Source organism: Xyrauchen texanus, chromosome 41 (assembly GCF_025860055.1).
Source record: "Xyrauchen texanus isolate HMW12.3.18 chromosome 41, RBS_HiC_50CHRs, whole genome shotgun sequence".
Lineage (NCBI taxonomy): Eukaryota > Metazoa > Chordata > Actinopteri > Cypriniformes > Catostomidae > Xyrauchen > Xyrauchen texanus.
This window is the reverse complement of record NC_068316.1, coordinates 20,217,164-20,236,101: the sequence shown is the minus strand read 5'-3', so window position 1 is coordinate 20,236,101 and position 18,938 is coordinate 20,217,164. Positions and strand designations below refer to the sequence as shown.

Sequence of the window (18,938 nt, the reverse complement as noted above, 5' to 3'; positions counted from 1 at the left end):
GAGTACAATAATTTAGAGTAGAGAGTAGTACAGTTATTTAGAGTAAATGATAGTAGTGTAATAGAGCAATTTAGAGTGGAGTAATGTGAGCGTAATGTAGCATGTAAAAGAGTAATTTAGAGGAGAGTGGAACAGAGTGGAGTATACTTGAGTAACGTAATTCAAAGTAGAGTGTAGTAGAATAATTTAGTGTAGAGTATATTAGAGTAATTTAGAGTAGAGTGAATTAAAATACAGTAGCGTGTAGTAGAACAATTTAGAGTAGAGTGTAGTAGAGTAATTTAGAGTATAGTAGAGTAGTTTAGATGTGTAGTTTATATAGCGATGCTACAATCGATTGGTATCGGCCGATATTCACATCCTATGAATCGATTGGCTGGGGTGTAAAGAAACAAATTACAACGTTACAGTAATTAAGTAGTTTCACCCAGGAAGTAGTTTAAAACTTTTATACTTTTACTTGTTAATTTTAAGTGCTGTAACTGTACTTTTACAGCACTATTTTCCCTCCGTTTGTGTTTGCTACATCCCCATCCTGATTTTATTCTTATCTATCAACATGATTGGCTAGAGAGAGTCTTGTGACTCCCGTCAAACCAATCACACACTTGAATGGAAGCTGTTTATCTGATGGCAACTGTGGAGGATGCATCAAACACAGTTCAACACCTGAAAGGGCTTTTCACAATGATATATAGTTTCATGTAGTGTTTACAGTATCATAGATAAGTGATGTATTTTAAAAGCTATCAGTCACAAACGCCTAAAAAATGCCTATATTTCTGGCAAACAGCCATAAAAGGAATGTAAATTACATTATGTGTGCTACATTTATAAATTGCAGCATGGAGTTTTTTATTATAAATGGGCATAGATTTCGCAACTCAATACTCACTACTCATGAGTACATTTAAAAGAGCTACTGTTTTAATCTTATTTGAGTAGTTGTTTGGACAGGTACTTTTACTCTACTCATACACATTTTTTTAAGATGTATTATTTTTCAGTTCTGTTTCCACCCGGCGATCGGTAATTTGGCAGATCGCGTAAACCAATCTCTCATGTCGCAAAGGACGCATGCATTGGTTCGTTAAGACTTCAGAAACACTGTCATGACATCACAGACTGGGGGGGAATACTGTCATAGTGTTGTAAGACAACAAACTTGATTCAGCAGTAATGAACGAAGCAGTGGGAGAGGTATGGCGAATATGAAAAGTTTGTGTACTGTACTATTAATATGGCGTTTCACATGCGACAAGCAAATTGAAAAATATCACGAGCTGTGAAACAGTCCTTATTATCATTCATGGCGGCAGCTTCTCAGTCTCCATCGGGAATAGGCATCTCAGTCATAAAGCAAGTTACAAGATGTGGTGTAATTCAAACAACTTTAGTAAATATCTCCCAATTAAATGGCATTAACAATAGCTGCACTTGTAGAGTTCAGAAATAAGCTCTTTCTCTGCTTTTCATTCATCTCTTGTGTTCCCCTCATTAAAGTTCAAGCAGCAACAAGGGAAAAATAAACTATTAATAAAATCAATCAAATAAATAAAAAGGCAGGGAAGGAATTTATACATTTGATCATTCTTAATACAACGTTAAGATACCATAATATAATATATTAAATATAATGTAAAAATTAAAAAAATACAGTGAGGAATAATAATTATTTTATTTAATAATGACAATGAATCATTAACCAAAAATGTCACATTAAGTTTAATTGCACCTATGGGTTATCAGTTTGTTTAAATAAAAAAAAAATGTATAGGGGTATCTATCTTCATATAGAATATATTTTGTTAGCCTATACTTGATTTAAAGTCTTTTTTTTTTTTTTCTTACATTTTTAAGTCTTTATTTTTAATAAGGCTTTTCAAACTTTTTTTTTGTCAGCAGAAACTAAGTAAAGTGATATTACTGGGAACAGGAAAATTCAATGAATTGTGACAGTGTGCAGAAAGCTTACATATATAGCCAGTTATGAGTTACAGAGATCCTGATAAAAGGTGAAATTATCATGATTGGCCGTTCAGGTGACAAGAAGATCGGTGATTGTATCGGGTGTAAGAAAATCCTGATCAGAGCATCCCTAAATTTAGAGTAGAGTGAATCAAAATACAGTAGAGTTTAGTACAATAATTTAGAGTGGAATAAAGAACAGTAAAGTGGAGAAAAATACAGTAGAGTGTAGAAGAGTAGTTTGGAGTTGTAGAGTGGAGTAAAGGAGTGTTGAGTAAACTTTATGCTGGAGGACAGAAATAGCAGTGTTGCAACAGCAGAAATTGTTACTATAGAAAGATAATAAATAGACCTACACAGAAAAATACTGACTATACATAAAGAAGAGGAATACATATAAATAACTAAACCTCACATTATTGAATAAGTCTCATTGTAAATTATCTTTAAGTGATAAGGATATACAGTACTGTTCAAGTCTTTTGTCTTAAGATGGTTATTTATATTTTCAGTTTTAGTGTGTCAATAGGAAATATACATTTTAGACTCCCAAACATTTCTTTTGCAAATAAAATAGAATAACAGGGAACATTGCAAGAGATGGTATGGTCCCCACAGACAGCAGAAATAGATAGAAAAACTGTGGCAAATTCTCCAAGAAGCTTGCCAACAACCAAGACAAATTTTATCCAGTTGTACCTAGGAGAATTGGGGCTGTTTTGAAGGCAAAGGTGGTCACACCAAATATTGATTTAGCTTTTTTATGTTTACTGGACTTTGTATGACATGAATTGATAAATGAAAACTATTTATGGCATTATTTATGAAGACATCTTCACTATGCAACATTTTTCCCAAGTGCCTAAAACTTTTGCACAGTACTTTACATTATGAAGAGACTCTTCCAGCATTACCACACACAAATGCACACACACACAAAGCAAGTATCAAGCAGCATCCAAGTTGGAGTTCCTCATCCCTGTCTCTCGTCCGATAATCCATGCTTTAAATCTGTGAGCGTGTGGTAACACAGCCTCTAACTGATTCTCCATGCTCCTTTCACTGTCGCATTAGACTCTGCTTGTGTGTGTTTCTTTTGTGTGGCCTAGTCGCTTCTAAAATTTCCACATTGTTCCCCTCTGGCCTGTGAGCATCAATACGTGTCTGTTTTCAGGGTTTCATCCACACACCATCTTCCCCACCTGCTGCTTTGCTCCTAATAAATATGGAAAGATAGTTTTCTGGGTTAGAAACCATTTTATATTCAGGTTTGAACGTACCATTTTCTGCTTGAAAATAAACTAAAACAGATTGATTGTGGTTGTATTTTTTGGCAGCTTTTGGCCTCCTTGTAGTTTGTTTTTACAGGCAATTTTGTTCAGACTTTTTCAGACCACCTTTGATGTATTATTGTAGCTTATTTTATTAAAGGTCCTAGTTTTGTTGCTGTATGATGGAAAAATAAGATTACATTTCATTTAAATAATCCAAATGCTATTTAGTCACCAGTGGTAACTGTAATGAGTCATGGCAAAAAAAAAATAAATAAAATGGTTTTCTCTTGTTCATACAAACTCCCTAGTAGTACTGTAGACATTTACATTAAAGGTATTGCCTCCACACGCTGGATAGGCAGATATTCCTGTAGCTGAAATGGTAGGGCATGGCGCTAGGGTTTTCAGAGAATGCACAGACTGATAAAATATATACCTTGTGACTTTGGGGAATGTGTCTGCCAAATGCATGAATGGAAATTGAATCAAGATAGCTCTAAAAACTCTACTACTGTGTATATGTGTTTTGGCAGGTGAAAGTAGGCACTGAGGTGACCACAGGAACTGGACCCAATAAGAAAGTGGCTAAGCGTAATGCAGCTGAGGCCATGCTCCTTCAACAGGGCTACAAGGCTTCTACACCATTACAGACCACTCCAGAAAAGGTTAGTTTCAACAAGTGTTGAAAGCTACATTTAACCTAGCTACTCATAATTTAAAGTAGTTGTCAATTACTGTCAAGATATCCTTTTGAAAAAGTAGTTAGCTACACTACAAGTTACCAACCAAAAGTATCTACCTTAAAGCTATGCACAATTTTTTTTTTTTTTTTATCATGTAATCATTAGACTAAATTCTAAATACTTAAAGAATTTATCTGGCACAAAAACAATGAGGATCTCAATTAAAGCAACAACATCAAACTTGAACACCTAAATGTACAATAAAGGCACCAATAATCACCTTAATGTATATAATTGAATTGAAAACGTAGTCATAAACAGCAATATATACGTTTTTTGAAACGTTACACAAAAAAGAGCAATCCTAAAAACAGACCAGCCTAACCACCATAGGCTTGTTTAAGCTGATCTTTCAGTAGGAATGTTGAATTTTGTCACAATAAATTACTAGTAGCCTGACCTAAATATGCTGTAACAATCCTCTGTGTCATTAACAATAATTATAGGTAATTTGAACATTAAATTCCCTGTTTTTACATTAAAGGTGGAGGAAGCCTGTTGATATTTGAACTCAACAGCCAAACAAACACACCCCTTCCTTCAGTGAACACCCTTCCACCCCCCCCAACATTCATGCATGCACAATAGTGTTGTGTGGATCAGTCCGATCCACATTGTTTATTTCCCATTTACAGAGCCAGGGCTGTGTACAAACACCAGATTTAATGAACACACAGAACAGGCAGCTAGCGGACAGTGAAGAAATATTCACTGAATTTGACAAAATGTGTATTGGATTAAAATGACTTACTCCACCTTTAAGTAACTATCCTATGTCTTTGTCATATCTCAGTCATTTATCCTTGTATAGCGAGCTAATTACCCAATGTCTTCACCACATTCGGTATGAACAGTGTAGCAAGGGGTATCAGACGCCTGTCAGTAAAAGAGTATGGAGGTATAAGTTTGTATCATCATGCTGCTTTCTATTTTAATGTATACAATCTTAATCTTTAAATCCCCCTTATACTTTGTCTTTGCAAGTTAGTGACACTTATGCCATGATGTCTCAATTTGGTTGCATTCTCCCTGTCTAATGGAAACAAGAGAAAGCGACTTGTCTGACATGCATGAAAAGGGGTTTGCTAAACTGGTCCACTCTCTCTCTCACTCTCTCGCTCTCTTCTCTCTCTTTCTCTTTCTTTCCATTTCTTCCTTCTCCTCTATTATCGCAACATTGGCCACAGATGGACAACAAAGGCTGGAATGGACAAAGGGCTGCTTTTCCTGAAACAACGACCAACAGTAAGTGTTTTTCTCTCTGTCTGTGTTTCCCGGTATAGGTGATGGCGGGCCGTTTAATCTATCTGACTGATAAATAAGGAACCGAGTCTCGGCTCAGTCAGAGACTCGCTTCTGTGTAGAGCCTGTGAATTCCTCCCTATTCAGACAGACTTATGTGCGTTCCCAGGGGGTCTGTGGGACCACTGTATTACACACACACACACACACACACACACACACACACACACACACACTGGTACGGCTATCCTTATGAGAACTTTGCATAGACATAGTGATTTTTATACTGTACGAACTATAGATTATATCCCCTAACCTTACCTTTAAACCTAAACCTCACAAAAAACTTTCTGCATTTTTACATTTTCAAAAAAACTTTGTTTAATATGTTTTTAAGCGATTTGAATTATGGGGACACTAGAAATGTCCTCATAAACCACATTTATAGCATAATACCCTTGTAATTACCCATTTTTAACCTAAAAAATGTCCCCTTAAACCACCCAAACCCGTACATACACACACACACCAACCACCCACAAACACTTCTCCACATGACAAATATAATTTTCTTTATCTGTATTTTTGTTGTGTGTTCCAGTAAAAAAAAAAAAAAAAGCTACATTTTATAGGCTCGGTCTTAAAGACACACCCAGCTGCTGGAAATGCCAATCAGAAGATGGAGACACAACCCATGTTTTTGTGGTGTGTTGGTTGAAGGTTCAGAGCTTTATGTGTGACGTAGTGTGCACTCAAATTTAATTTTGCCCCAGACACTGTATTGTAGGCGATGGGGCGGTCATCAGTATAGGGAAGAAACATAAAAAATTGGGTCCTAACCAGTGTCATGATCGCCAGACAAGTTGTTTTAAGGGGATGGAAGTCGGCTGGAGCGCCACCATTCCAGTAGTGGTGCTTGGATATGGGGAGGGTGGCGGCTTTCGAAGAAGGGTCATCTAGAAAACTGGGAAGTTGGGAAATGGGCCAAATATTTGGCGTTGTTGGAGGGCTCTCGGGGTGGGGCAATGGAGAGAGGTGTAGTTATTGATGTGTGTGATTATATTTATATTTATTAGGGCTGTAGATTTAACGAATTCAGTGCGATTCATTTTATAAAAAAATAACACGTTAAAAAACGCAACAAATGTACGCAATAAATCGCAATGCCCCTGGACCGTAATAAGGATGATTCCTGAGAAATGCAAGCTTGTAGTACCACCTGCATACTCCAGAGGGCAGTAAGTGAAACTTCAGCTGTATGGCAACACGCAGTTTATACAGTGAAGAAAACAACCATTCACCAGACACACAACACAAACGTGCGTTACATTCTTGCGTTCAAAACACTTGATTGAGTGCAAATCCGAACTAAGAGATCTCAAAATGTGTTCTAAGTATTCAACTATATTTAACTTGACACAGTGACCTAAAAATGTATGTTTATGACACAATGCACCCGCGATGCTACACAAGCATCTGTCTGACACAGGTATACATTGATGGGTCCTTAAACAAGCCCTCGTAATAAATCTCAAACTGATTGACAAATTCACTTATGAAATGGATTGCTGTGAACTGTGTGCCAATGATTGACTTATAATCAATAATATGTTATACAATATAATTTTTTAAATATTTAAAAATAACTATGTATAATTATTTCATCATTATATATTGAATTATTGTTATATGAGGGCTTTCTCAGCAAATATTTGTATATGTGATTAAATGTGATTAATCATGATTAATTAATCGGGACACCATGTAATTAATTTGATTAAACATTTGAATCGATTGACAGCCCTAATATATATATATATATATATATATATATATATATATATATATATATATTTTTGTGTGTATGTGATCATGAGTGACCACAGAGGTGTTTGTTGAGGGGTGGGGTTGGAGATTGGGTGGAGGAGGGGTGGTATTAGGCGTTAAATGTTGTTTGTGTGTATATATATATATATATATATATATATATATATATGTACACATATATATGTTTTGCTTTTGTTTGTTTGTTGTGTGAATCATTAAATATGTTAATCAACAAAAAATATATTTACCTTATAATTTGTTTCAAAGAACATGCAAACATTTTTTTATTTTATTTTAATTATTTAAATATGTAAATGTAAAACTAATTGCGGATAGATTTAGACAAATTTTTACAGGTATACATCTTTGATTCAAGTATATATTTACATGCCATGAAATCAGTGATCATGCTGTAATTAAGGCAAAATATTTTGGTGTTTTCCAGTGCACTTTTTAACAAGGATTAAAGGGGCAAATTCAATTCATATCAAGGTTTTTTGGCAAGATAAACTTAAGTGTGCATTGCCAATGCATTATTAGACAATATACTTACAGATATAAACAAATAGAATATTACATTTTAATTTGCTGAAGTTTAAAATCTCAAAACTATTATTTTATCTGGCTGCCACTCAGTCTCTATCACGCACATGCTGGTTCTCGCGCGGTTTTTGCATTTAACACTGGTTAAGATGACAGTGAGTCAGCATTTTCGGATGATGCAAAGAGATACTGTAGCTTGCCCGTATCTCTCCCACACCTGGCTCAACACTTGTGGTCTCCATTCTCCATATGTTAAATCTGCTCCAAGTGGAGAAAAATATTAGGGAAGTTTCAGGAAGAGAAAAAAATGGATACTGTATTAATTACATTATTAAAACGCATTAAGCAGTCAATCTTTTTTCATTTTAGAGTAAACCTCACTAACCTTTGTTACAATTATGTTGAAAACATGAAAAAAGTTTTTGCCAAGGGGCAAAATAAAGGAAATAAACCTAATTCAAGATATCATGTCTTTATTTAGATGTCTTTTTTTCCCCAGTACAAATATCTTACCATTCTACAAAACAATATAATTGTAAGGGAAATTGTGTACAATACTTGGATAATAATATTTGTTTTCAGAAAAATGTGTTGAATGAAGTTTATTTCTCATATCCTATTGACAAAACGTTTAAACTTCACAAAGTATTGACAGATGGATTACAATTTTTTATTTGGGTAAGAAAAAGATACTTCCAAGACTTCTCTGCAAGCAAGCCTTTTTATATTAGGCTGTAGAAGACATATATCTTGTTTTAAGGGTGTTTAGATATTTTTTCCTGGAAAAAAGACAAATACTGATTACAAAAAACATTTTTTTTATAGTTCAGGCTAGAACTATGGTCTGCCAGCAAGGTTTAGGATTATGTGAAATTGCATGATAGTAAATCATTTTCTTACATAAAAATCACTGTCAAACTTTCAGACAGCTCTAACACCGGACACATGTTCTCTCAAACACACAGGATGCACAAATACCTCCTAGATATGCAGGCTACAACAACAGTAAAACAGATGGATATGCCCAACATCCTTGTATATACAAAGTTCATTGGTGAATTTGTACTGACCGCATCATGTAATTAGATGTCTGCAATTTTGTTGCTTGCTTCAATTGAATCAGTGCTGAGCTTAACAGCTGTTTTGGATGAATCTGTGAAAAACAAACGTTTTTCTAAATGATGTCACTTATGTTATTACGTTGGAGTGCTTTTGACCCAACTTTGTAGTGACATTCCTGGAACCAGCACACGCATTGACGAATGCTTTTGGCTTATGGAAACGCCTTTATTACTGTGTTTAAGCCAACCATTTCTCACTATTCCTTGATTAATTCAGTTCAAATATCTTAACGAAAAAACTACATTCACTATCTATTTTTGCCCTTTAATTTTACATTTCTTATAAAGTTTGAAAAGTTTGAAATCCATTCACTTATAGTGGTCGCCTTCAAAAAAATGTTTGAATAGCTATGATGTCCTTGTAGTATTTGCATACTGAACAGTGATGGGTTGTCTGTCTTGCATTTATTTGTATACAGAATTGCGTTTTTGCTGTCTTTTCTTTCATGCATCAATTTAACCATCTACAGCTGCCTTTACATCGCAAAGATGGTGTCACTTTGTGTTAATTCTTGTGCACAGTCTACAGAAAACAAGATGCGTGCAGAGTGTTTCGTTCATCCTGTTTTTTTTGTCATCTCGCAGATTCTTTAGACGAGGGGTGTAATGGTTTCAAGGTTTCACAATATACCTCGGTCTTAAAACGGATGGTTATCATACCGTTGAAATCTTCTCATTGACGGTATTGCATTAATATAAAGACAGAGTTTTATATTCAGACTTTTCTAAAATCAAAATCACTTTAAGACAGAATCTGCTGCATTTTACACAGCATCATATAAACTTGGCGATATAAAATACATCTTTAAATTGTGCCTTCCTCGTTGCATTTGACTGTCAATCAATTTTAAAAGTGACATGCAGGTGTCACGAGCGCAGCGCTGTCCTTTTCTGCATATTGCGGTGCCGTTTTGTTGTCCGTTATGCATAATGCGGCGGTGCATTTTAGCTTATCGTGGCCCATTCGGCACATTTCACGGCCGAGAAAATGCCCGGTATGCCAGATTACTAGTCCAGCCCTGAGTGGAGTGCAGCACGAGCGCATCATACTGAAATATCCGAGCCTGAACATGTATTTCCACTGCCACAGAGGTTGAAGTCCGCTGTCTGAGATTACTTGGCTATGTAAAAGACCCACGAAGCACCATCAAAGTTGATGGCTAACCAGTCTGTAAAGTTTGTCGCAAATGAATATCGGCTCAGACAGGAAACACTTCAAACCTTAAGCACCATCTCCGTGAGCACCATCCCACATAATTTGCTGAATTACTGAATTGTTGATCAGGGCAATAATCATTACAAATGATTACAATTCAATTTCATGAATCATAAAATAACAATAATTTTTTTTTTGGTTATAATCATCTGACTACTGTACATATTGCTAAAAAATAAAAGTTGTTGTTTTACCTGTTTGGGATTTTGTTGGTTATAACAGAAATATGTATCTGTGTTTATCAGAAATAGCCTATTTCATAACCAAATATTGAACTGCTTTTAATATTATCAATGCACCTAAATACCATGATACAGTAATACTGTGGTAATTGTTGTGACTGTTATCATACCGTGAAAATGTCATACCGTTACACCCCTACTTTAGACACACAGTCAAGCTCACGCAAACTAAAGGGGAATGCTGTTTTGTGTCTGTTTGCACAACAGATCAAAGTGATTGACGTTTAAATGTTTCAGTCCTCCTGGGCCCTTGCTGGGGATATAATCCACTACTTTTGGCCATTTCTCTACTTGATCTCACTGGTGTTGTTAAACCCCATTTATCGCCTAATTGTCTTTCTTACAATCTTTTCCAATCAGCAAGCGTAAAATGTCAGAATAACGCTTGCTAATTTACCGTTCCTGAAAGCTGCCAGTGGGAGAATGAATGTCTCTGAGGGGCGTTAACTCAATTCAGAGCAGATGTGTCAGTGACCTGGGAACCAAGTTTTTCTTTTCCACCCCTGTGGGCACAGAACCAGGCTCTCTAAACCAGATTTACGGTACTTTGTTCATCCCTGCAAACTGCAGATTCATCTGAACAGCATCTTGATTTTGCAAGAACAGTAATACAGATCCTTTCATACCTTATTGCTGTAATGTCTTCTCCCTGTGGCCATTCAAAGTGACACATGGAGCTATATGCCCAGGATTGGATCCCTCTCAACAGTATTATGGTACAGGATGAACTAGATTCTGAAATAAAAAGGAAATTTAGCTGAGATTATGCGGTGAGTCACACTGGGGGACATGGGGCCGTGTAACATGGTGTATTTAGAGCAACAAGACAATGTGTCAAATGTTATAAATCAATTTCCCTCACTGTTATTATGCACTTGAACAGACAGAGTAAAGGTTGGAGCTTTAAGAATCAAGATGCAGCATATCATGTTATTGATAATCTTTTATTTTCCTGTTGAAGCAGTGGCCTTGCATTCAGTGCGAGTACTCTGGCATATTGAGCTATCATGGGGGACCTGGGGTCATGTTCCCCTCCCTGTCCCCACCATCTCATCCCCCTATTAAAGTCTTTCAATAAATTATATTTAAAAAATATCTTAATTCCCCCAGAATTATATATAAAATAGATTTCCCTTAAATTCAAGATATTTTTTCTAACAACATTTCTAACATGGGTTACAGAGTTGAATGGTTAAGTTTATGTTGACTGTAGACTAATTAAGACAAGTTGTACAAATTGAGAAAACAAAATTAGATAGTTTACTTGTCTTCTTGCCATGTTGTAGAAATGTGCAAATGATCACAATTGAAATGAAAAATCACGATTTCTTGAGACAAAATATTTTAAAATCCTTTTTGATGAAAATCGATTTTTAATTTAATAAAAAAACAATACTCTTAGCTTAATATTGTATGTATAGAAAGAATCAATATTTGTGCTCAGTTCCACCTAAACAGGTTTTCTCTCTGAGAAATATCGTCTCTTTAATTCTTGTTTAGTCCTTTAATGCACCGCTGCTACAGCCATCAAATCGCTGCTTGTTCACTGTTGGATGTCTAATCCTCTGCTTTTGGTAAAGTACCTGCTATTATGTATAATCGACAAGTTTGTTTGTGAGGTGTTGTGGATAGTATTTTTCAGTAGTCATTCTGCAGATTTCTTTTGATAAATAGTTGCTGTAAAAAAAGCTAATCATACTGTTGGAAGCGATAAACTACATGTTGTGCACCTGCACTATTTATAATCTAACAGCTATGCGCTTTTGAAAGTTGAATGAGGATTGCTCTGTGACTCCAAGCACTCCAGATCCAGTGAAGCATGTCATTGCGCCACTCTGTATTGGGTTCTTTCTTGATTCCTACTTTTCTTATTTTTATAGTTTTGTGTGATAAAAGGTTACTTAATTAGCCTATTTATTTGTTGAATATTCATTAGAAACCCTGTTTTAAAGGGCTGTGCTTACTGTCCATATATCCTTATGAAATGTTTCTGATTGGCCAGTAAGCACAGCCCTTGTATACAGCCAAATTATGAATTGGTTCCTCAACACCGACTGGTCGACTATAGCTCAGGTAATTGACCAACTAGTCGACTATGAAAATGGGTAGTTTTGCACGTCCCTAACTTTTACCTGCAAATTCTGTATTACAGAGTGAAACAACAATTTTTCAATAAACATTTCTTTCTTAGAAAAAAGGGATTAACACAGCTAAATATATCATAGCAGCAAATCACAATACTTAAGTATTGAAGATTTGAAATATTTGAAAAATCGCAATACATATTGAATCTTGACCAACACAAAATATGTGTCGTTTTAAAGCTTAGAAGCTCTACTTTACAATGCATGTAGGCATTATGACCATAACTGAACAAGTGCTTTGAAATTTGGATTCAAATCAGAAGTGTTCCGTTCTGATAATCTATTACATTTTTTACACTGTTCATATTATTGTAATCAGTAAAAAACTCAAATAGCCATGTGTCACATGTTGTTGGAAAGCCTTCAAGAGTAGAATACAACAAGCCTATTGTGTGTTTTACTCTGGGACAAAAATATAGCAAGTAATAGCTAAATAAATGTCTTAGACATACATGTTTCATGTGAACAGGTGTTGCTTATATGCCACATTTTCGCGTAAACTTCACGAAAAATAAACGGAACATAAAATATCACATACCATTACTTAGAGGAGGCGATTATCTTTAAAACTCACACAAAGTAATTGGATGTATAGATCATTAGATGACCCACACAAAGCACAATGTGCACATGGCATCTGGCTATCTGCCATATTGCTATCTGGCTACAAACACGTTAACTTTCCTGGATCAGATGATGTAATCAGAAATACTGTAGCATCTTGGAATGCTAAACCAATTGGACTGGGTTCAGATTGCTCCAACCAGTGGTGATGGTCCATATTTTGGCAGAGTCATGTGAACAATCACTCTAATTACAAGTGAGGAAATGGCATCAAGCACATGACACATGACTCGATGACTCAAATGGCACAGAATGAAATTCATTCTGTGAAATCTAATTTCAAAATCATGTCTGCATGCTATGCAAACCTTTAATCGTTGTTGTGTTTGCATGTGTAATTAGTTCTTATACACAATTATTATGTTTAATTTGTTTGGAGAGACTTTTTGGCACTCAGATAAATTCTTTATGTAATGCTGTAACTTTTAATTGTTGTATCAACACAAACGTTTACTCATATACTGGTGACACGATTGGGAACAAAACAAAAGCAGTTTTTTTAGAGGTACCTTATTTACACCTTATAAAATAGTTAATGTCAACTAAAAAAACTAAGTTTATTTGTGATTTTTCAGCAGTTTAATATATAAGCCAATATACAGTATGCCTTTCATTTTTGGGTATGCCACTGAAACAGGACATCTTTAAATAAACCCTCAGAGCTTAAATTGTTAAACTAGCTACTTTTTATTCTAGATTAAATTTACATTTGATAAAAGTTTACATGTCTTTTAGCATATAGTAGTATATTTACATATCTATTAAGAAAAACATAATATTTGTGCATTAATGCTTTAAAAAAAAAAAAACAAGTAATGGAACACCAAAGTGGAAACTGCCGCTTAGTATTTCCACGGTAATTCATGTGTACCGTAATGAAATGATAAAGAAAATGAGGTGTGAAAGACGAATTGAGGGAGAAACGGGGAGTCTTAAGTGTTGCATCGTGTCTCAGAAAACCAACAATTAATTGAGTTTTTAATCCCATATGGCTATGTACGGCATGAAAAAGAAAAAGGAAAACCTGCCAAAACTCCATTCAATTTAGATAAACATTTCATCAGTTTTTTCTTTCGTTTTTTCTGGCAAAGTTGCCATATTTCACTTCCTCTTGTATATTTCTGGTTTGTGTTAGTATGAGTGTGAGAAAGTGTCAAAAGAAAGCACTGCGTGCGTGTGTGTGTGTGTGTTTAAAAAGGGAGAAAACTAGTGAAGGAATCCACGAACAGTGGATGTATGAGTAAGACAGGGCTCTGCTTTTTTGTGTATGAATATGTCAGTGTGTTAGTGTTTAGTGTCTTAGAGTATTGCTTCATTGTGTTGATTTACAGTTGGGCCTTGTGTGTTATCTGTTTTAAATCACAGCTTGGGCCATGAGCAGGCCAAACTCCAGTCCACCATTCTCAAATTCAGCCCATTATGCTGGGTGGAACCTGTTGGAACAAAGAGAGAGAGAGAGAGAGAGAGAGAAAAGGGGTGCTGTGGGGGGTGGGGGCATTGTTTTTTCTTCGCATTTATGTGCTTTTTGTTGTAGCTCTCTGCTGATGTCATCCTGGCTCACACCTTTTTTTATGCCATTTTAAGTATGCATTTTTCTTATACTGGCCTGCAACTCTGTTTTCTGTAGCATGAAATTCGAGTTGTCATGTAACATTTAAAAAAAAAATCATTTTTGGTTTCCTCCTTGCCAGTCAACCTTGCTGAACATGTCCGGAAAGAATTCCAAACTGCTGGTTTTCATTTAGCTTTCTCACTCCATGAATTAAAGAGCTGCATCAGCAGCACGACACAGTGTTCAGAGGAACTGTCTATTTACATTTCTTACAATTTCCTGTGATAATATTTACCGATTATATGGACTGAATGCTAAGTTAAATCAGTTGTTGCTTGCGCTGGGTTGTCAGAAATCGTGGAAACAGTTTCTGCTTTTGAAGATTTGATTCAGGGCAGCAAAGGCAAACAGGAAGCAGAATCAATGCACAGCTGAAGACGTTTGCTAAAGTGACTCACTTCTATATTTTGTTGCGTGTTTGTTTTGTACATTGTGTTGATGGGCAGCTCTGTTCTAAAGATCCTGCTATGAATCAATTCTTAAGTTTAGTAAGGCCAAAATATCAAGTAGTACTGTATGTTCAATAGAATACTTAACCCCTTAAACTCTGTGGACCTGCTGGTGGGTCCCAACCCCCCCACTATATCATGAATTTTTTTTACGCTTAAAACATTAGTCTCAAAATACATGTCAGAACTATGAGAGCATTTGAAAGCTTAGAATCTGAACTTTTCAGAGATAGCCATCACTTCTGCGTTTGTACTTAAAATAACAAAATAAGGCCTCAAAACATCAAATGAAAGCTCTCACTCTCAGCAACTGTACAGTTTATTTTGTTGCCCTAATACCACATTTTGAAAGATTTGAAAAAGAATCACAAAGTGATTTAAGATTTCTGTAAGTAACTGGGTAAGGGATAGGCAAGAAGGCGGCGAGAACCGGATAAGTCAAAATATAGTTTAATGATAAATCTCAACTTAAAACAAACAAACGCAGACACATATGCAACGCGGCCGCGTGCATCTCTCTCTCTTACTTTAACTGGCGCCTCCGGCTCATCTTTATCCTCCTCCCGGCTGATTAGCCCAATTCAGGGCCGACCGTGTATTCTCATGGCCTGGTCCCACGCTTCTCCTCATCACACTCCTCCATCGCCCGATTCAGGGAAACCCCCGGCATGACGCACCTCCCTCCCTTTCTGGAGGAGGGGACATTGCCCTTCCGGCCGTGCCTGCCAGCAGGTCTTCTCTGCCTTTCTGGAGCCCTGGGAGAGACAACGGGATAGAATGGGGAGAGGGAAAGCGCAAGGCGGAGCGACGGAGGGAGAGAGGAAAGAGGGAGAAAAACTTGCCTGTCAGATCCCAGGCGCACCGTCATCCGGTCATCAACCGCTCCTCCGCCCTGCATATGGCAGCGAATCTTCCAGCTCCTGTTGGATGGGACCGCTCCTCCCCCTCTTTGGCAGATGGCAGCAGTTCCTCCGGCTCTCGGCGGTCAGCAGCAACCCCTCCGTCCCCAGGAAGACAGCTGTGGCTGCTCCCCTTGTGGATGGCACGACGAGGACACTGCAACAGCTCATCCCTCTTCCCTCCTGGGTTTTGGCACCAATGTAACGGGGTAGGGGATGGGCAATGAGGAGGCGGGAACCGACTAAACAGTCAACATAAAGTTTCATGATAAATATCAACATAAAACAAATTAAACAAACACAGTCACACATGCAATGTGACCGTGTGCGTCTCTCTCTTGAACTGGTGCCTCCGGCTCATGTTTATCCACCTCCCGGGTGATTAGCCTAATTCTGGGCTGGCCATGTGTCCTCACGGCCCTGCCCTCCTCTGCGTCACAGTTACCAAATACAAAAGTCTCTTTTATTCACAGATAACTGCTGATGTAAGCCCCAAATGTGCCATTTTTTTATTTGTCTGTGAGCTTGCTTGGCTTAATAATCTAATGTTATATCTCAAAACATAATTTGCCATCCAGCGGGAAAAGCATGCTAAACAAATCATCAGAAAAATATATTTTCGACTATTGATGATAAAATGTTATATAGGGTAGGATCATCAGCTTTCTAAATACACTTTGATTGAGCTTCTAGTCCGCTTGTGGCTGAGATATTCAATTAAATAACAAGGGTTGTGCATGAACTGAAAATAAGACTGTCTATGGAAGAGCACATCTTTGAAGGCAAAAATGCATATCCCTTACTGGCAATTTTCTCTAATATTTAATTGAAATGTTCAGAATCTATGTACTGGGTAATTGTTTTGTTTTAATATGCAAAGCTATAGTGTAGCAGTGAACACGTGCTCTGACGCAATGAGGCATGGTGATAATGCAGATGACGCAACTTCGAATTTATCTAGTTACATTTCCTGATATATTTCACACTATACCTGTATTTAAAGGGGTCATGAAGAGGAGAATACAATTTACCTTGATATTTACACATAAAAGAGAACATGCTGTTAATTTCAGAACTCAAAACTTGCTCCTCAGTCTGTTTAAGTTTTAAGGAGGCCCTTTGGCAGAAACCGAGACAGAGGGCCAAAAACAGGCTGGAAAATAATAAAATATTAGTAAATTGTGACTGTTTTGGTGCCAACAAAACCTTTATAACCGTATCATTGGGCCTCAGGGAAAATAATAAAATTATAAAAAATAGCACTTCATGACCCTTATAAAACTAGCTAAAAAAACCATTCTATCCTAGCAACCAATCCACTTTCATAAATGTTTTTGGTTTTTATTTCATGACTCTTTAAGAGTCAGAACATCCCCAGTTTTCCTGACTAACCACTGGGCGGTGCCATGATGATTAATTTAATTGCCGCTGGGTTGTTTTCTGGTTCATTTCTCCAAAAGAAACTAAATTTAAATGTTAAATCTATTCATTTAGCAGATGCTTTTATCCAAAGCAACTTAAAAATTGAGGAAGGATACAAAATAAGTGATTCAACTTAACCCTCTGGGGTCTGAGGGTGTTTTGGGCCCTGGAGATGTTTTGACATGCCTTGACATTTGTGCTTTTTTTCAGTTGCTTAAAACATGTTAATGGCTAATGTCTGATAACACTGTATTCATCACAAACTGGGCTACGATAATATGTGAGCAACATGTATGTACAGGTTTGTATTTTTGAGAAAATAACATTTATGCATGGTTTTTGAAAAAACGACATATTGAAATAAGGCTATATAACACATACTAAACATTTGTCCACAAGACTTTTGAGAACTGGATCTTGTAGCCTAGAGTTTTTGCTACAAAATGATGTGAAAACCATCCTGATCACTTAATTAAAAACAATATAGTACTTTAACTTTTGTAAGACACTTTTAGTGTTAGAAATGTCATATGCGAGGAGGTGTGAATGATCATAAATATTGAGTTAATTCACACCTGAGGCGACAAAAGACCCCTCGCCTGGGCCTGTCAATGAGGAATGTGAGGAGACTTAATGATCAAAATCAAGTTTTAAGTTAAAAGAAGTAATCTGACTATACATTTTCTTTACATAAAGACTTTACTTAATTTTAAGTAAAAAATGAAAGTTTAAAAGTTTCAGAAGAAGTCTCTTCTGCTCACCAAGACTGCATTTATTTGTTCCAAAATACAGTAAAAACATTGTGTGAACTCATTTTACAATTTAAAAGAACAGTTTTCGATTTGAATATATTGTCAAATGTAATTTGTGATCAAAGCTGAATTTTCAGCAGCATTACTGCCGTCTTCAGTGTCACGTGATCCTTCAGAAATCATTATATGTGACCGTGTGCGTCTCTCTCTTGAACTGGTGCCTCCGGCTCATGTTTATCCACCTCCCGGGTGATTAGCCTAATTCTGGGCTGGCCATGTGTCCTCACGGCCCTGCCCTCCTCTGCGTCACAGTTACCAAATACGAAAGTCTCTTTTATAGACTGCATTTATTTGTTCCAAAATACAGTAAAAACATTGTGTGAACTCATTTTACAATTTAAAAGAACAGTTTTCGATTTGAATATATTGTCAAATGTAATTTGTGATCAAAGCTGAATTTTCAGCAGCATTACTGCCGTCTTCAGTGTCACGTGATCCTTCAGAAATCATTATATGTGACCGTGTGCGTCTCTCTCTTGAACTGGTGCCTCCGGCTCATGTTTATCCACCTCCCGGGTGATTAAAATATAATATGCTGATTTTCTAATATGGGCATATTTAAAGTGCATTTTACTCATTTAACCTGAACACCTATTTGCAAGAACAAGCTTTGTTGATGATAACGAGGCAGCATAAACACGTTAAAATATAATCTAAACATTCATATTATTTTTAAATCATATTATATATCATATTTATATTATACAGCATACAATTTAAATACCTGCTTTAGCCGAAACAACATTTACATGTAACTAAACTTGCTTATTAGGACATATTTCAAATATCAATACTCTGAA

At 36.4% G+C, this 18,938-nt stretch overlaps 1 protein-coding gene across 5 annotated transcripts in view; it reads left to right on the top strand.

The window, feature by feature from the left end:
• The window catches only part of LOC127633992 (double-stranded RNA-binding protein Staufen homolog 2), a 158,432-nt gene that overhangs the window by 58,145 nt on the left and 81,349 nt on the right, over nt 1-18,938 (top strand). For all 5 annotated transcript variants that reach the window (XM_052113371.1, XM_052113369.1, XM_052113372.1 and 2 more), the window contains exons 10-11: nt 3,776-3,907; nt 5,173-5,230. In XM_052113371.1, coding sequence (XP_051969331.1) covers nt 3,776-3,907; nt 5,173-5,230 — 190 coding nt within the window. The remainder of the gene's footprint in view (nt 1-3,775; nt 3,908-5,172; nt 5,231-18,938) is intronic.